Below are 20,914 nucleotides of genomic sequence, written 5' to 3'. Positions count from 1 at the left end.
TAGATTTATGCGGTCGGGTTTTTCATGTTAAACCTTTTTTTTTTGGTAATTTCGGTCAATAAATAAATACTTCTCGTGTCTCGCATTCACTCTCAACTGTCAGACATGTGGTCATCAATACAGAGCATAGGTACAGATAATAATTATCGACAAAAAATGACGTACGCTTTTTTACGTTACAACTGAGTTTTATGTTTCTCGTGCTGATGCCCATCTCCACTCCTACTAAAGCAAAGTATTTTTGAAAAGTAAACCTTTTCGATGGGAAATACCCACTTGATGATAATGATTTAATTATTTACTGAAGTAAGTTCGAATCAAACCAAGATCACCAATTCAGTCTTTGCTGAGAGTCGAACTCAAGCACTTCACGATCACCGGTGTCTCTACTGCTGTCAATCGACTTGAATCTTTTATATTATTAAGCTAAAACCTTCTGTGCAATAACACTCGTTCTACAGCTATCGACGGAATACCTTCGCGCAATTTCAAGTTCTCCGTTTTGAAAAAAAAAGAAACAATAATTATATTTATGAACTAAACTTGTTCAAGAAACCTAACCAAGGTACAAAATATAACTAAGAGATCAAACATCAGTGACGCAGAAACTAAAACTTCGCTTCTGCCTTCCCATTTCCATCCCATCATCAGAAGCAGAAGCATTATTTGGGATTAAAACAACATTCGCGTGTTGCATCTTTCGCCCACCATGTTGTCAAATACCGGTGAGACCAGAATAAACAATCAATAATAAATAATCGAATTTCTGAACTTTCTAACAAAAAAAAACTTTATATTTATAAATAAAACATTTTAATCTTGTTTGCAGTTCAAGTGGTTTTAATAGGAGTTTTTGCACTATGTCAAGCTTCAGACGTTACAAATAGTGTTCAGACCACTCAGAAAAGTGTTGATGCTTCTGTTCTAGCTCAGAATGGTACCAGCAATTCTGACCTGACCACTACGACTAGCAGCACAACCAAAAAGCCTGCCATCGATGATACTGACTATTGGGATAACGATGATTTTCAACCTTACAAAGTTGATAAACGAGACTTTTTCGACTGGAGACTCATTGAAGTAAGTACCTATACACATTTTATGCACATAGTAAGAAAACCATTATTCTTTTAAAAAATTTAAATAATTCATAAAGACAAAACATTCCCCGCTATTAAATTCTAACAGAATGCTTAGAATAATTATTACATTTTTATTAATAATAATAAAACAACAAGTGTGATAATTATACTGTTGGATTGAACTACGTCGACGGGGCAGGTGGGGAAGGAAAGGAATTATTTATTGTAGAATCGTTTTTTTGTCTGTAATATGCATTGTTTATGTGTACATACATATGTATACATGTACCTACTTCGGTTATGAATTCCTTTGAACTATCTGTGAGCTGTCAAATTGAGTTATGTGAACCAAGTGAGTGCTTAACATGTCAAGATCGGGGTCATAACATAAATAACTTTTTATTCGTTAATATAAACAAGACAATAGGTTTTAATAATGAAAAACATTGATCAATTGGGGGAACCACGGATCAGTACTTTGGACAAATTAAAATGTAAAGAAAGAAATTTTAAAAATTAATCAGTACCTACACCGAAAATTAATTTGCGATTTTTTAAAAATAAGAAGTGAATCATTGTGCTTATAGCTTTGACTTTTTCCGCAAAAACACATTGACTTTTTTATGGTTTCAGTCCCATTTCTTACTTACGTCCCATTTCACACCGGAAAATTAATTTGCAGCTACATATTTCTAAACGCACCCATTCCAGACTTTGAGAATACTTACTTACTTACTTAAGGTGGCGCTACAGTCCTGTGTGAACTAGGGCCTCACCCAACAAACTTCTCCATCTAGCTCGGTCCCTAGCTAGATGTCTCCAGTTTCGCGCTCCAAGTTGGATGAGGTCACCTTCCACTTGTGCGCGCCACCTGATCCGCGGTCTTCCTCTAATGCGCTGTCCTGTGGGTGCGGATTCGAAGACTTTCCGGGCCGGAGCATTGGTTTCCATGCGCTCTACGTGACCCAGCCATCTTAGTCGTTGGACTTTAACTCTTCTTGCTAAGTCTACGTCGCTGTACAGCCCGTACAGTTCGTTGTTCCATCTTCTCCTCTACTCCCCTTCGATGCATACGGGACCGTAGATCACACGAAGAACTTTTCTCTCGAAGCGACCCAAGGTGCTTTCATCCGCTTTTGTCATGGTCCATGCTTCTGCACTGTATAGCAGGACGGGGATGATAAGGGTCTTATATAGCAACACTTTGGTCCCTCGAGAGAGGACATTACTACTCAATTGCTTTCTTATAGTCCAAAGAAACAGCGGTTTGCAAGAGTTATTCTGCGTTTGATCTCAGCGCTGGTGTTGTTTTCTGCGTTTACAGCGGAGCCTAGGTAGACGAAGTCCTTGACTACCTCAAAGGTACGTCTGTCGATTGTGACGTTTTGACCAAAACGTCGGTGTTGTATGTCCTTTCTAGACGACAGCATGTACTTTGTTTTGCCCTCATTAACCGTTAAACCCATTTTTGCCGCCTCTGCCTCAATACTCACAAAAGCCCCATTGACATCACGCTGAGTTCTTCCGATTATGTCAATGTCATCAGCATATGCCAGTAATTGGACAGACTTTTGAAAGATAGTGCCTCTAGTGTTGACGTGTGAGCTCTGCACTATTCTTTCAAGCACGATGTTAAAAAATCGCATGACAACGCATCACCTTGTCTAAAACCTTTTTTGGCATCAAAAGGTTCTGTTAAGTTGTTTCCAACCTTTATGGAGACTTTGAGAATACGACGAGTAAAATGCGAAGATTATCAACTGTCAATGTTGAATTTTGTACCAAAGTAAAAATGTCAACAAGTCACTCCGAATTCATCCTAAACTCGTCCATCGGATTCTACAAAAGAAAAAGAGGCTGGGATGCGACCCACACTGATAACTTCCCATCCCGTCTGTCGATTTGTCTTGCTTAAAAGTTTGTCTATATGTACTCGTATCAATTTTTACCAAATTTGCGTACTATTTTTTGTAGATTTTATTTTTTATGAAAAAACGGACTGTTGGATTTTTATATAAAAATTACTGAATATCGAAAACAATATTTTCTGTGAAATAAAATAAGTTTGAAGCCAATATTTTTAATTTTTGAAAAGCTATTTGAGTCGACAGTAAATTTTTACCAAGTTTTAGTATTGTCTTTTTTAGAGTTTAATTTTTTTTAAAAAACTTTCAATTTGATTTTTTTCAAAATATTATCGAATGTTTCAAATTCGAAAAAATTTCAAATTTTTGAAAAGATATTTGAGTCAAAAATCAATTTTTAACAACTTTTGTTAATTTTTTTTGGCTTTTAATTTTTTGTAAAAAAACTGTAATTTAGATTTTTTTCCAAATTGTATCAGATGTCAAAAACATTATTTTTCGTTGCACAAAATTGTTTTGGAGATGAAATCATATTTTAGTCGTAAAATTTTGGAGGTGACAAATTTTTTTTTCAGTTTTTTTGATTTATAAAAAAAACGTTAAATCGATTTTTTTCAAAAAATATATATTTCTTTGATATTACGTTACAATATATTGTATAAAATTTAATTCAAATCTCTAGCGTTTTTGGTTCATAAGATATTTAGGGTTTACCAAAATTTTTACCTTTTTTTCAAACTTCATGGTAAAAGAAACCACCCACGCAATTTTCTTGAGAGCCCTTTCTGCATCTTTCTGTATTATTATCTGTATAACAAAATTTATTTGAAATCGATATCTCTTCTGGTTCTTGAGCTATAGACGACGAAAAAAATGTCGTGAACGTACGGACGTATGAACGTACGTACACACGCACGCACATACATCTTTCTAACAATCTTTTATTTCGACTCTAGGGACCTTGAAATGTTGCGAAATGTCAAAATTTTGAATTTGACAAATCGGACCCATTACAATAACTTCCTATGGGAAGTTTAAAATGTCAAAAAATCACTCCGAATCCACCCGAAACTCATTCTTTGGATTATGCTAAACTGGTTAGAAAGCAAAATACTAGAAGGTAGCAAAGCAAAAATTACAGAATCGAAGTGTTTTTTTCTCTAAGTTTTTACTTACGCTTCAGCTTCGTTTGCGTTACGACAGGCCTCCTTAGAGGTTGCTTTGAATGACATTTCTGTCATTGTTATTATTTTTTCTCTAAAGTTTGTTTTGATTTTTCATGCAGTAGAAAAAAAAATGAATTTTGAAATCGAAAGAATTAAATTTGTGGAAGAAGTAGGCTAACACAGCCTGTCGTGGTTATGTTCAGCTCATGGACCAAGAAAAAGCGCAGACTGAGAGACGGTGATGGGTCCGGGAGCTCAAAATATGTTTGACCGGGTATTATACAGGAATTCCCTTTCCCTCACCAAGTTAGTGAGGAGTTCTTCGAAACTCATTTTCTGTTCTACAAAAATAAAACGTTTTCAAGAAAAATGTTCTCCTATCTATATTTCAATAACTTAACTTTTAACTTTTTCTAGTAACCAATGGAAATCCCTCCACAAGCAAATGTATTTTGTTTGCTGACTTTTTTAAAGCTTTTGAGCTGTCAGACAAAGCCTATGTTCAGCAAATTTGAACTAGAGTTTTCGTTTGGAGTCACATTACGTTCTTTTTCTTACGATTTTCACACGAAACGTAAGGTCAAAGCTTCATTGTGATCAATGGCGGATCCAGGGGGGGGGGGTCATAGGGATCATGACCCCCCCTCTGGGAGATAATTTGTTTTGATTTTTCGAAGGAATCCCTTCAATTCAAAACTAATCGTATTGCGTTAATGGATATGACCCCCATTATATTATAAATTATTTATTTTTTTATATCAAAACAACATTTGTATTTTACATCCTTAAACTTTGTTACTAAAAGTACTGCTTTTAACTTGAAGACTGGACCAAGAACATAATATGAATCTTAAATTCAGACTTTTCCAAAAACGCAGCACAAATTCATCAACTTTTGACCAACTGACGATCCAGGGGGGGTCATATGAGCTATAAAGCTTATGCAGTTAAGGTGTATAAGTAAAGATTTTATCTATAGATCTATTAGTAATTTAACGACATTCTCCAAAAAGTGTTTTGCTGTCCAAAACAACTAATTTTTTTTTGTTTTTACTCAATTTGGAATTTGAAAAAAACTTAAGTAATGCTTTAATTTATTTTCATGAAAATTGCTTCTAAGAAAAAGAGCAAATATTCAGGTTCTTAAGAAGAAACCTTGAATAAGAAATCATCAATTTTATATTACGTTACCTTTAAATTCCTTAAACTAGCCTTCAATTTTATTATTAATTTTTTTTGACACACATAAATAGTGAATATTGAAGTGATTTTACTTTCGAAATATAGGAACTATATGGAATGTTTTGCATTATTAAACAATTTCGAACTAGAGCTTTTAATTAAATATGACATTACGACGGTAGAGAAGTCGAAAAAAGTTGGTACCACGATTCTGCCTATCTGTCTGTCTTTCCTGGCTTCTACAGTCTAAACAATTGTGTTGATTGAAATTAAGGTTTAAATGAATAGCGTAAGGCGTTTTTTCATTTTATTAATACGCAAAATAACAGCAGTCCCCATACAAATTTGTAGGTTAAAACATTTGATTTTTCTAAAACTTTCCCTTAATTTTGTGTTCTTAATTTGGCTTCTTTTGGTATTATTTCAGAAGGGTACCCATTAAAAACCTTTATTTTGTTTTTAAGTTTTCTCAAGAGCTAATGGACCGATTTCAATAATCTTCTCTTTCTATGCAAGCTCTTTTTGATGATCAAAAAATATTAATTTTATTTACAAAACTCGATATCTCATAAAAAGGTCAACATTTGTTAACGACATTTAAATACACCAAAAATATTTTTAAGACAAAATTTCAAATTTAAAATGATTTTCGAAAAAAAATAAGTTAATCTAGATTTTTTGACAAAAAAAATGGTATTTAAATTTTTGAGAGAGCTTATTTTGCAGATACATTTTTAAATCTTAAAATATAGGAAATATTTTTACACAGACTTTTTGGAAAATATTATCAAGTTCTAGTGAGCCAATCGTGCATTTTGTTTATTTCAAAATTGGTTTTCTGTTGAATACAAAAGATCTTAAAAAATTAAATGAATCTACTTTTGAAGTGAATTTGCTTTGGATGCTCTAGAACTAATATTTAAACACGAATTTCAATAATATAAATGTCCCAGAAACAGCAAAAGTGACACTTTTGTTAAACTAATGACTAATTGAAAAACATAATAAACGGGTCATATCTATTGATATACAAGCTTTGAATCTCTTGAGATTTGAAGTGAAGAGAGATTCTGAAACGTGTAATTTGTGAGTACAACACAAACGTTTCATCCCAACTTATTTTTTCAATTTAATTTTTTAGAACCAAACATTTTTCTATGTAAAATTTTTAAGTTTTGTTGACTCCTTTAAGATCGACGAGTAAGCAGACTGATAGCGATAGTAATTACAGACTCCTGAAAATTGAGTTCAAAAAAACTTCGTCAAAAAAAGTCCGACATTTCTTCATATCAGATCCTCTCTTATTTCTGGATTTTTGAATTTTTTAGAGTTCTTAGCATAAGTAGAAGTGGATGCAAGAAAAGTATATTTAATTTTTGAAAAAAATGAAAATTGCAGCAAAAACCACCTAAACTATTGCGTTTTAGCTATTAAATATGGCATATTAAGATAATTTTTGGAAACGAGGAATGCTTTCATATGTAGGGAGTAATCCAAACTAAATAGTTAGTCCATACCTTGCTGGACAACAGTGTTCTTAAATAATTCGATAACTAAAGTTGTCATTTTAGCAATTGAAATATGTAAAGGTTAGGTTAATACACTCGTATACATTATGTTAGTTAAATTTTGTTAGCCTCCTTTACAAAACATTAAAAAACAATTTTAAATGTTGAGTAAAAACTCATCCAAGCGTCTGACCCCCCCCCCCCCCCTCCTGATGATAAGTCTGGATCCGCCCTTGATTGTGATAGTATGTATTGAAATTCTATGGCTGAACTCGTAAACGTCCGGCGAAGCCGAAACTGGAGCGCGTTTGTTTTTCAGCCATTAATTTCATCCGCAGCCTTTTCATCAAATCTGTAGTGGGTGTTAATATGTAATAAGTGACTTGGTGGAGCATGTGACAAGACGTTGTTTACTTTATATCTCGATCTGCCTTTTTTGGTAGCCAACGATTAATTGGGCACATTCCCTTCTTGTGTGCTAAGTTATAGGAAGTGAAAGAAAAGTAACGATTATAAGGTTCAACCCATGACCGTTCAATGACATATTGGCGCGAAATGACAAATAGACCAAAAAAGTAGTAATTTTAATTATAAAGTATAACATGTGGTTTAAGTTTTCACAGTGACACAGTTTCTACTTCAACTGCCCTATAATCAATCGAAATCGGCTGATACGCCAAATCCCTGTTTACAGTTTTAAGCTATCGATAGAGTTTTGAAACATGGATAAAGATAATTATACGACTTTTATAATTTATCAAATAATGTGTCCAATTCTCTATGAAAAGTGGTCCTAAGGACATTAATACGATTGCAGTTCAATAAAAAACTCTACATCAGCAGTTGAACCACAATAATTAAACCTCGGTTAACCCCATCGAAATTGACAAATTGAAATTGCTAAGCAAAATTTAAATATTGGACACCGACTATGGTGGCCAGTACCTAATAAAATAAAAATGAATACTCAAAAAATGATTATTCCACTGGTTTTCTAAATTAGGGAATAAGAGTTAAACCATGGATCAAATGGTTCTATTTATAAATAAAAAATGTTTGTGGACTAGTAAAATGATGTTTTCCGTTGTAGAATCTTGGTAGCTTGAAGTATTCACTTTTTAAACTTTGTTGTTTTAACTGAGCTAACATCATTTAACAGATATTTTGTTTTACTATAGTTATGGAATACGGCCTAATCCTTCGCTACTCTGCGTTTATTAATTTGTTAAGTTAAACAATTAGTAATAAGTGTTTATAAATAAGGATTTTTAGTTGGTTAACCGACCAAAGTTGAACCCATTTTAAAATGTTTTTTATAAATATGTATAATGTATATTTGAATCGTCTTATTGTTCATCTTCTCTTCATTTGGGTTTGTTTAATTATTATTCACGTAACCTTTGCGAGTGGATATTTTTGTATTTATTTTTTGATTTTTTTTGTTGAATAAGTTAAAAATAATTATATAAAATTGAAAATATTAAGAATTCTCAGTAAATATTTAAATAAATTTAAAATAATATTGCACATTATAATAATAAGCGAAGGTGTTATTCACATCAATTCAAAAATATCTGAATGCACAGTGGGGCCAAAAATGCTCTAAAACACATCTTTTGAAACATTCAATTGTGTTTTAGTTCAAAAGTCGGGAACGAAAATCACAAAATGTTGAACAATCTCTACTCTGTCATATTTTGTGTATGAAGATAATCTGGTCACTGTTAAAAAAGTTATATCACAAGTTTATAGGTTTGGTCCCACTGTCCGAATTGATAGAATAAATAACTCGTTTTTTATCGAATAAAGATGAAAAGAATTAAATTTCTTTGGTTTTGTTTGCTTATAAACTCATGATTGAAAGTAGGTTAGCAAAATTATCAGAAATTCTGACTTCAGATCTCTCTTTTCCTCTGTTTGGAACTCTTACAATGATTAGGGTCAACAGAAAGTGTGATTAAATCGAATTGAAAAATTATTCATCAATAAAATGTACAGAAAATGAAAATGTACCTACACAATACAATTATAAAAATAATCTTAATCACATAAGTGATTCAAGAAAGGAAAAAAAAAAAAACAAGTTAAGTTCAAAATAAAAATAGACTGATGAGCTGTTTTTATTTTGTAGTTTTGTTTACTTTTTTTCCTAAAAAAAATAATAAAACGTGTTAATGAAGACAAAAAGTTTATTCAATTTGATCACCGGAGATTTATCTGAAAGATATCATTCACAGTACCCATTGATTGTGTTGTGGGTGTTTCAACCATAACATAACATTCATGAAGTGTAAAATAGAATAAATTCACAAAAAGTTTAATGAGTTCTGGCTCGGATGATGAGCAGCGATACGGATACTGTCAATGAACTCTTAAAACATTAATTCATTCATTCTAATTTACTATTGACATGGGTTTGAAATGTATGGAATTTATATGGGACTTTTATTTGACAATAAAAATTGATTTGTTTCGGTTTAATAAATTTCAAACATTCATCAACCCGACAATCAAAATACAACACCTAAGATAAAAAGAACATGAACGAAAAGTTTCAATGACAATTGATTTTATTTACAAACGAAAAATGAAAGAGATTAATGAACTGAGTGTAATTTGTTTTTTAAAGTTATTTATGATTTTTAGTGGTTTGCGATATTGATTAAATTAAACTTAATTAAAATATAAACGATCCATAAACAAAAATTAAATCGAATACATTTTAAACTTTACTGGATCTTGGTACTGGGGGTTTACGAAAATAATAATTTATCTTTTTGTTCTAAGCTTTGAACTCGTATTTCAATTTAAGTCTACGAAACTAAGTTTTATGCAACTTTAAGTTTGTAAGACATAGGATCTCGGATTTATTAATGCATTGAATACAATTATCATAATCATAGAATTAAAAAAATATTTAGTTTTTCCTAAAAACGTTCAAGTAGAATAGATACATAGATAGATAGATACATTTCTTTATCTATATATATAAAAGAAAGTCGTGTTAGTTACACCACTTCTCAAGAACGGCAGAACAGATTTGGCTGAAAATTGGTAGGGAGGTAGCTTAGAGCCAGGAGACGGACATAAGATACTTTTTATCCCGTTCGACAGCGTTCCCGTGTGACTTGACATGAAACGTCAGTCACTATAAAACGAGGTATAACAAAAAAGAATCAGACTTGGAATAACAAAACGCAAATGACAGCTATGTAATTGACGTAAAATGACAGCTATGTAATGACGTATGGATGACAATTTGATATTTGTAAGAAAGCAATATTAAAACTGTTTCTATTAAATAAATAATTAAGAAGTGGATTGAAGTGAAGTTAAGTTTAATTAAAAGTGAAGTGAAGTTTAATTAATAATGCCGCGACCAAGACGATGGAATCTTTCCCGACAAAGCCGTAATGCAAGAAGAATACAAAATACTGCAAATGAAAGGACTGAAGAAGAACAAGAAATTGCACGTGAACAGCGCCGCGATAGTATGACTCGACTTCGTGCTTTTCAATCACGAGAGCAAAGTGAAGCAGCCCGTGAAACAGCTCGGTTGGCAATGCAGAATTGTCGAGCGAACAACAGAAGGCAACAAATAGATAATTTGCGACGCAGAACAAGATATTTAGGTGATTTACGCCTTTTGAATTACCAACAAAAGGAAGTTTATGATACTTTAATGAAGGCAATTGCTGATGAAAATGGTGGTTTATATTTCCTAGATGCCCCTGGTGGAACTGGCAAGACATTCCTTATGTCATTAGTTTAAGCAACTGTTCGGGCGAGATCCAACATAGCGGTTGCAGTTGCTTCTTCTGGAATAGCAGCCACATTGTTAGAAGGATGCCGTACGGCTCAGTCAGCATTCAAATTACCGTTAAATCTTCAAACTATTGAAGAACCAACGTGTAATATTGCAAAACACTCAGCAATGGCCAAAGTTTTAGCGGCATCGAAAATCATCATCTGGGACGAATGCACAATGGCGCATAAACGTGCATTTGAAGCACTTAACCGAACATTAAAAGATCTACGCAATGACTCGAGATGTTTTGGAGGAGCAATGATTTTACTGTCTGGCGATTTCCGCCAAATACTGCCGGTAATTCGAAGATCTACGGCTGCCGATGAAATAAACGCTTGCCTCAAATCGTCAAATCTATGGCGCTATGTGAAGAAACTGCAGCTGACAACAAACATGAGAGTTACATTGCTTAATGATACATCTGCTGAAGATTTCTCGGAGCAATTGCTGACTATCGGTAATGGTCAAGTACCTGTCGATGAATCGAGCGGATTAATATCATTTCCAAATAATTTCTGTAATTTTGTCTCATCAAAAGACGAACTTATCAACAATGTATTTCCAAATATTATTTCTAACTACAAAAATAATGAATGGTTGAGTGAGCGAAAAATTCAAAATAAGATCATTAGAACAATGCATTCATTCAAATCTATTGACTGCGTCACAAATGAAAATGAAGCCACCAACTTTCCAATTGAATTTTTAAACTCTTTGGACGTGCCTGGCTTACCACCGCACAATTTACGCCTAAAGGTTGGCTCCGTAGTAATCATGCTTCGAAACATAAACCAACCAAAACTGTGCAACGGTACGCGTTTGGTGGTTAGTAAATTGATGAACAATGTAATTTACGCTACGATAATGATAGGAAAATTCAAAGGTGAGGAAGTTCTCATTCCGAGGACCCCGATGATCCCAACCGATATGCCGTTTGAATTTAAAAGACTTCAATTTCCGATACGTCTTGCATTTGCCATGACCATCAACAAATCACAAGGCCAATCCTTAAAAGTTTGTGGTTTAAATCTAGAACATTCATGTATTTCCCATGGTCAATTATACGTGGCATGTTCACGGGTCGGAAGACCATCTGCGTTGTTAGTTTTTGCATCTGATAATAAAACAAAAAATGTCGTGTATTACAAGGTAGGTCCTTAAGTGAAGAGCAACCTATGTACTAAAATACAGAAATAATAATGAATGATTAATGTAGTTATTTAATTTTTTTTGTATTTTTTCCAATAAAAAAAAAACACAATCTGCTTATTTATTGCCATTAAGGCGGAACAAAGTTCGTCGGGTCAGCTAGTTACAATATATAAGTTTTACATTCTATTAACTAAAAATATAAGGACATGGCAAAGCTGCCGTCTGCCTGATAGACATTTTTTAAACTAAAATAAATATCAGTAAATTATGGAAATTTTTAAATCTTCAATAAACAGTTTTTACATTTTTTATTTATTTTATCAACTTATTCGACTTTTAAAGAGAAAATTGTTAAACAAAAAGCGAATCTTAAAAAAGGAGTAGTTTTTGTTTAAAATACAAATAGTTTATAGCAGATCATAGTAATGATAGATAATGTCGAGATAAATTTTATATTTTAAATTTGAAAGATATTACACTTTTAAGCAATTTTAATAACTTGGAGTATACCTTAATGTCTACTATTCAATTTTCACGTGATTTGAAACACAAATAATTGTTATTTTTTTAACTGGGAGAATATTTCTTAAGGTTCAAAAACTATTGCGGTATGTCGGTAAACGCATGTTTACAAAATTTAAGGAGATTTACCCAACCAATTGATCCGTTGAGAATATCAATAAGCTCGTTCAAATTCAAAAAACTGGCTTGGAAATATAATCGCCTTATTTCTTGCAATATTGAGCACACTGCTATAAAATGGTGAGTACCTTCAAGTTCTCTTAAATTGCAGAGAGTGCAGATTTGTGATAAATCGGATCTATAAGGCACAAAGTTTAGATTAAGTATTTCGACTCTAGACCCTAAAGGTGATACTCATAACTTCTGGGAGTCAGTTGATGACAATTGGTGGTTCAGATTCCTGTAAATGTTTCTAATTTCTGAAGAGGATGCCCTTTCTAGATATTGTAAATATATCGCATTATCAGTAAATTCTGCCATTCAACAACGTTATTTTCAGTTAAAGGAAGCGTTACATTTTGTGCCGCATCAAGATGGTTCCAGTCTTTGAAAGGTGTTGCGCTTCTTCGAAGTTGCTTTAACAGAATTGACTTATGTAGTCCGTTTTCTCTTTTCACTACAGTAGTAGATATTTGGCATGCGATTTAAGATTGTGGTTGTAAATAGGTGCTAAACCTGACTCCACATGTAAAACATACGTTGGTGTTGCGTTAGGTAATCGGAATAGTCGTTTTAAAAAGAACCTCTGGATACTTTCAAATTCCTCATGTTGTGCGTACCCAAATGCTTGCACCCCATAACACATGCAAGTATTGACTGTTGCTTTGAACACTCGGTACTTCGATGCTACATGCTTCCCAACTTTTTGTCTTTTTATGTTTACTCCAGTTAAGGTTAGATGTTATCAACACTCCCAGGTACTTGAACTCCTTTACTTCATCGATGCGCTCATTGTTGATGGCCCATGATTACTCCCGTAGCCTTCTTCGGTGTCTAGATTCAAAAATCATAGCTTTTGTTTTACTTGTATTGATTTTTAGGCCCCAAGTTGAACAGTAGAGTTGAAGTCTGTTGATTTGCAGTTGCAGAGCACATGGTGTATCAGTCAATAGACTTTGACTAAGGAGCCCGCAAAAAATACACCTCCCTGAAGAATTGGGCTGAGAATGCATCCTTGGGAAACACCCGTAGACGTCTCAACCATTCCGATAAGTTGCTTCCATTCCAAACTGTCGCAGTTTTTGAATACAGGAATTTGGAGTATAATAGAAGAAATTTCCTAGATACACCTATAGATGATAGCTTGTAGATCAATGCTTGCCTATTTACCGTGTCAAAGACCGCTTTCAAATCTACGAAGCAAACGTAGAGACTCTAAGAATTCTCCAAATACTTTGATGTTTGATTTGAGAACAATTGAAGTGGTGATTCTCATCAGCTTTGTTGATCTTTTTAAATGAAAACAGTTTTCATCTGATTTTTCCCAACGTTTCGACGGTGATTGCCGTCTTCTTAAGGGGATGTCTTTATTCACAAAAAATGATAAAAATGTTTATTTAATACATACGAATATTATGTAAAGCGTACAAGTAAGACTTACATTGATTTGAATATTACAAAAACATTAAAAAAAACAATTTAAACAATTAAAACAAATAAAATTTAAAGCGCTTGCGATTTTGAAGACTTGTCAACTGTTAAATGTAAACTGTTGAATTGTTTGTGTCTGAAACTACAGTAAACGGCGGATATATGTTGAGTGCCTTGTTTGCGGTTTATATTATTTTTGTTATTTATTATGTGAAGTGTTTCTAGTGTAAAGCGTTTGGATGTATGTTTCTCCGTTGCAAGAATTTGGACTCCTTCAAAATCTGGTTGATGTCCTGTTTCGATGGTGTGGCATGCTAGTGCTGTCTTTGATGTACTTTGATGCAATACTAGACAGGGCGAAGATATGATACACAGTAGAGAATCCTGACCGAAACCCTGCTTGAAAAATACTTAAGCGGTTTGTTGACTCAATCCATCTGATAAGTCTATCATAGAGAATTGAGCTAAACACTTTTCGCAGCGTATTTAGGATAGATATGCCCCTAAAATTCTCAGCAACGCTCCTCTCCCCCTTCTTGAAAATTGAGATAATCGCTTTATTGAAACAGATCGGAACGGGGCATAATCGTAGAGTTGGTTGAAGAAGTTTACCAGGTAATTTTCGAACTATAAAGTGTCGTATTTATAAATTCGGAAGGCATTTTGTCGACACCAGGTGCCAAGTAGAATATCGAAATTGAAAATTCAGATGACAGTTGACAGCGTTCAGTTCTGTGCCTTATGTTCAAATATTTCTTTTAAACATTCATAATCGTATCACATTTTTCTGAGTTTCGTGACTTCTCCGATAAGACCTACGGCTAGGCACGCACATGCAACTGTAAGTTTCGAAACTGTTTGGTTTCTAAACAGAGCACTATAGACTTATATGAGATGTTTCTGTCACATTAATTTGCTCGGTATATATATTCATGTCTCTAATAGAACCTGATGAACAAGTTGCGTATATGGATTATGCGAGATTTTTTAACCTTCCCTAATAAAAGAAATGTCAAAAGTTTTTCCCTCCGCATTCTATTTAACGGATTTTAATCAGTGTGATTACCTTGGCTATTGCAATACAAAATTATAACGGGTTATACATTTTGCGGTTTCAAAATTATAGGCCTGGAATCCGACATCTGTCAAACTAAATTGTTAAACAATTTTCTTTTCAGTTGAGAGTCTGACATTTACGAAAACGGATCGCTTAACTACCGCACAACGAATACAAATTGTTAAAACCTATTACAAAAATGGTGATTCTTCCACAGCCACATATCGTGCTTTAAGAGCAGATTATGGTTTACACAATCGTCCAACTACGGAAGCAATTACCAAAATGTGAAAAAATTTCAAGAGACTAGATTGGTTACAGATATTACCCGTATTTTGTTGGAAAATCTATCAATAGTATAGTAGGATTTTACACGAATAACAAAAACAATATCCGTAGTATGAATATTACCTATGAAAGTTAAAGTAGAATCTTTCTATGGATGGGTTTTTTGACATTTATACTAGTCACGAATTGATCTTATGTGATTTCGTTTTCAAATGTTGGTACGATTGACATTGCATTTGTATTTTATATATCGATCGCAGTGTTCGTTGAGTAGTTGTGCATTTAGAATTATGCATAAAAAAATCAATCTTTTTTCTGTCGATATTATTTAGTTTTGTTAGTGAAAATGGACCAACTGAGCTGAGAAAACAATAGAAAAGATAATTAAGTTTTGCTTAGTTTCCATCAAAAGTTTAGCTCAGTTTAGATTAAAGAAATTTTGTTGGTGTTGCCACCACACAATATTTAAAAATTATTAAGTTTGACAGCACTTTCTAAAATGCAAATGGTGTTTCGATTCTTTTTCTGAAGTGCAAGTGGGATAGTTTGATTCGGGTTAAACAATGAAGAACTGAAAAGTTCAGAAACATATAAAAATACGCTGCCTACTCCATGCGCAATTTTTTTCCTTCTAATTTGATTAAAACAAAACTATATTTTTTGTCCACAAACATGCATAAGAAGAGAGAATAATGCATTATCTGTAAAAGCAACTCCTCCAAACAAGTTTTTCTTCACAAATTTTGAATCGACTCCGATCCTCGGCCGGATTTGTGTCAAATCAAGCTCATTTCAGCTCAATTCAGCTATGTAAAGACTGAGACGAGCTTCAATACCACATTTTAATGTAGAAGTCTACAAACAAACCCAATTCTTGAAGTTTTTATTTTTATTACATCCACAAAAAGTCACAATTTGGTCGCGCTTTTAGGTCCGGAGGTGTGATTGACCTTAATTCTTCGAAAACGACGATGAAACGACTGTCACCGTCAATTCGGAGCGTTATGGTCACACGATACCCGACTGTCACAAAACTCCAGCGAATATGGCTCGTCGTGGCGATATCAACTGGCCACCAAAATCATGCGATTTGACACCGCTAGACTTTTTTTTGTGGGGCTACGCGAAAGACCGTGTGTTTGCAGATAAACCTTTTACTCTTGAGCTTAAAAACTAACATTCTTGAAGTTATGGATGAGATACGCCCAATATGTTTCAAAAAGTGGTCGAAAATTAGCTTAAAAGAATCGATGCTTGTAACAATTCGCGTAGTGGCCATTTAAATAATGTAGTGTTTCAACCTTAATGTCAACGTTCAAATTTTATAATAAAAAAGAAATTTGATGAAAACAAAATTTGAAACCGCAAAGTGGATAACCCCGTATTGTTTGAGAAAGTTTGCTGGCCCTGAGTGGACTATAAACCGCAATTTCAATTTGTATTTGTTGCCAATAAATATTAGTAACTTTTAGTTGTTCCATCAGATCCAACGGTTTATATTTATTCTCCTTAAATTGTCGAATGGTGTTAAAAACACTTTCTGTGCTTGATAAAGAACTGAATTTTTTAAATTTTACTAAATGTTTCTTTTATTTTTTTTCACAGGAAATTTTTACAAAGCAAAAAACCAATTTGGTTATATCACCATTTTCTGTCAAATTCGTGCTTGCTCTTTTATATGAAGCCGCTGATGCTGAATCCAATACCAAAATGGAGTTATCTTCAGTATTTTATGGAATATCTTCATCGCATTTAATGAGAGATGTATATCATGATATGTTGGAATCTCTCAAGGTTAGAAAATATAACAATAAATTAAGAAAAAGTCTACTTTAAATAATGAAATTATTTAATATTTTTTTTAAAGGAACCAAGTACAAAATACACCCTAAATTTTGCAACAAAGATGTTTTTACGTGAACATATTACGCCTAGACCAAAATATCAACACACTTTAAAAGACAAATATGACACGGATATTCAAAACTTGGATTTCTCAAAATCTCAAGAATCAGCTGATATTATTAATAAATGGTGCAGTAATGTGACAGAAGGACGGTTGAAGGAAATTGTTAATAACGGTAAATTTGTTTGCATTCTATTTTGCAGCTAATAAAAAAATAACTAATTTGAATTCAACTTTTAGATCAAATTCAGAACGCTGCCCTTTTGCTCATCAATGCACTTTATTTCGATGGAAAATGGCGAACACCGTTCACTGAGAATTATGACAGTGCCTTCTTTAGAATGCCATCCGAACAAATTCGTGCAAATTACATGACAGTTACAGATAAGTTTTACTACTTCTACTCAACAATGTGGAATGCAAAGGTCTTGCGATTGCCATATCAGGTAAGTTTGCTAAATGAAATATTTCTAAACAACGCATTCTGGGCCATGCCAGTTGAGAGATCTGTTACTACATATTGGCTGCGTTCAATCTCGTGATAGATAGAGTATCTTGGATAGGTGGATTTTTAGATGTGTACCTTGTTGAACGAGTTGGATAGCTATATTGAGATAGCTGTCAAAAAATAAAAACAGCAGTTCACAAAAAGCAGGGAAACATTTAAGCTTCGAAGTCAAAATTGTTGTAAGGTAAAACATTTAATGGATAATTTAACTACAGGGTACTAGACTGGAGGTAAGACCCAGCAAATGGGTCATCTACAAAACGAGAACAAAATAAGTCAATTTTGAAGTTTAATCATCTATTACGTGCAGAAAATCCTCAAATACAACTTTAACTAACATTTTGTATCTTTTTGTTTACCAACAAATACAAAAAGCTGAAATCAATGTTCAAGTTTCTTGAAATTCAACCATGTTTTAAATCAGCTGTTCTGTCAGATGCCTACATACCCCAGAAATTCTTGGATACCTTTGGATTCCTTTTTTGACATCTCAGCGGTTTTTGATCAGCTGTTATTTTACACGTGAAATCCGAGTGCTAGCTAACATAATATCATTGTGGTTTAAATTTTGATCTATGGTTACTTCATAAATTTTGGTGAATTTAAATGTGAAGTTCAAGGTTCGTATGTCACTTGTATTTTTGAACCTTGGTTGGATCTTACTTAGTCCACTCTCTCCAGTTGTTATGCTCTTCATGGATACAAATATTAATAAAAACTGTAATTGTAGTTCGGACATCATTCTTAAAAATCGATTTTTCATAAAGTGCACCGCTTTTGTCCAGATATCAAAATGTGCCTGATTCTTGTAATGTCAATTGTCAACTTAAATTTATTCAATAAAAATGTTCACTTCGATGTATACATACATATACACCAAGTATTTGACAACCAATTTTTCATTCCGTCTTTTAGGGTAAAAAGTTCTCCATGACTATTATTTTGCCTGGTGCTAAGGGAGGTATAGAAGAACTTATTCGAGAGATTGAAGGTGATTCCCTTCGACGTATTCAATGGTTAATGACAGAACAAGAAGTCAAAGTTACTCTTCCCAAATTCAAATTTGACCACACAGCTAAGTTAAAGGAATCTTTAATGGCGGTAAGTTAAAACGAAACAAATAAATCTTTCATATGGTATTTAATTGGTTAATTTCTAAATAGTTGGGTTTGAATGAAATCTTCAGTGAAGAAGCAGCCTTAAGTGGAATTGCTAGAGGTTCAGCATTAGATCGAAAAATGCGAGTAACTGACATTATTCAAAAGGCTGGCATTGAAGTTCATGAAAAAGGATCAACTGCTTTTTCGGTGACAGGTAATTTTTTTTAAGTTAAAAATCAATTTTATTTTTTTAATATTATTATTATTGTATTGCAGAAGTTGAAATTGTTAACAAATTTGGAGGTGATAATATTGAAGAATTCAACGCCAATCGTCCATTCATCTTTTTGATTGTCGATGAAGGAACAAGCACAATTTTATTTGCCGGCAAAGTACTTGATCCAACAGTTTAATTATAGAACTTAAATACATTAATATAAGATAACAATATCATTTTATATTTTACTGACATTTATAAAACGACATTAAAGATGACAATATAATTTTATAAATAAACACCATAATAAATGTGAACAGTACTGTAGTTTCGTACAACAATTTTTGAATACCAAATTGACTTTGGAATGAAATTTAAAAGAAATGTAGAAAGAATCAGGCTTATTTTCACAAGCAAATGCTTAATAGTATTCTAAATATTGTTTCTAATGGGATTTTTTATGGATAAAATGAATCGATTTATTATTGATCTATGTAGATCAATAAAATCACAAATTTCCCGTTTCAATGGGGCAAAACGAATTGATTTATTTTTGATTTAAGATCCAATCTACAGATTTTTTAGGGAAGTCTGAATGTACCCTTGGAAAACCCCATAAAAATGTGTATAATTTGATTATTTGACGTGTGACACAGCTAGAATCTTTTGAAGCTACTTACAATTTTTGCCACACTAAATTTTGTCTTTACTATACGACATTATCGCCCGAAAAAGTTTAATGTCAAAACGATCTTTGTTATATGTAGGTTTTAACAGCAAACTGTAAAATACCGAAAACATTTGTTTCACAGAACCTGGATCTATGGAGTCAATTAAATGTCAGTTTTGACATATGTCAAAAAAATTATAAATATCTGCGGGCTATGTATATTTAATTTAATATACTAAATAATAATAAAATTTAAAAGGTTGTCTGACATTTTTGTACGCATCTACGTGCGTAAAATAAGAAATTAATTTGCATTGACCTACTAGATATGAACTGATAATAGCCTTCTTCGAGTTTGTGTCATTTTTTCCTTACTAGCCCTTCTGTAGGTTCAGCGGAAATATGGAGAAGCGTTTGAACTTGATTTTTCTATTTTGTTTATCTTGTCAAACTTAAAAATAGTAGATGTCCTTAGTTTTTTTGACAACAAAAGCTTTTAAAAGCAAAAAACAACAGATGGCGCTTGAAAATTAATGGCAATCATGGAGGTAGAATCAATTTTAGGAGGGGTTGGTTTGAGAATAATTATTGACTAGCAGTCAATATCTAGCAAACCAATGTTCATAGTGTCTCTCCAACTTTATCATTCTTTGTATTGACGGCTGCTCATATGGCAATTGGGGTATTCCTTGGCATGAATGTAATTTAGAATGTATATAGCTGCAATGGATGTAGCCTAGTTCTTTCTTTCTTTCCAAGGTCATGGAAACGCTGAAAATCGAAAGCTTCTTAATACGGCGTTAGTAGCAATAGATCTACTGGTGATCTCATGGTTCATCTCACCGAACAGTGGAGCAAATCTTTAGATCGTTTTGGAGAAAGTAAGATTATTGCACTTGATATTTCAAAAGCATTTCATAGGGTTAGGCATCAGGCTCTCTTATCGAAAATGCGTGCTTTCGGGTTTCATGATTCCCTGCTTCATTCGATTAGTAATTACCTTTCGCATCGTTCAATACAAGTAGTATTGGATGGATTCAAATAATAAAATAAATGCTGGTGTGCTCCAGGGCTCTGTTTTATCTCCAACACTCTTTCTCATTTTTATTAATTATCTCCTGTCTGCAAAATCTAATCCAATACATTGTTTTGCTGACAATAGTACTCTTAGCTTTTCATATTCGTTTTCAGACTCACATCCCTCTTCTTCGGATGTGGAACTGCAACGACAAAATATGATAAGCTCAGCATTGTTCAATGGGGATTAAAAAAAACGCGTGGAATTTAATGCTT

General features: G+C 33.1%; 1 protein-coding gene across 1 annotated transcript; it reads left to right on the top strand.

Annotated features, from left to right (window-relative positions):
* Positions 1–381: 381 nt before the first annotated feature.
* Positions 382–19,268, top strand: LOC129941080 (serine protease inhibitor 27A). The gene is made up of 8 exons (XM_056049622.1): positions 382–725; positions 830–1,080; positions 16,826–17,014; positions 17,088–17,301; positions 17,367–17,572; positions 18,550–18,735; positions 18,798–18,948; positions 19,011–19,268. Exons 1-8 carry the CDS (start codon positions 710–712, stop codon positions 19,145–19,147), a joined length of 1,350 nt encoding a protein of 449 aa, XP_055905597.1. The 5' UTR covers positions 382–709; the 3' UTR covers positions 19,148–19,268.
* Positions 19,269–20,914: the final 1,646 nt, after the last annotated feature.

The sequence above is a fragment of the Eupeodes corollae genome, chromosome 1, assembly GCF_945859685.1.
Source record: "Eupeodes corollae chromosome 1, idEupCoro1.1, whole genome shotgun sequence".
In the NCBI taxonomy this organism is placed as follows: Eukaryota; Metazoa; Arthropoda; class Insecta; order Diptera; family Syrphidae; genus Eupeodes; species Eupeodes corollae.
Note: the sequence above shows the minus strand (reverse complement) of the source record. Positions and strands in the feature narration are given on the sequence as shown.

Coding starts and splice junctions, on each gene's coding strand:
- LOC129941080 (XM_056049622.1), top strand. Junction 17,015..17,087: donor ATATGTTGGAATCTCTCAAG/GTTAGAAAATAT, acceptor TTTTTTTTAAAG/GAACCAAGTACAAAATACAC. Junction 18,736..18,797: donor TAAAGGAATCTTTAATGGCG/GTAAGTTAAAAC, acceptor ATTTCTAAATAG/TTGGGTTTGAATGAAATCTT.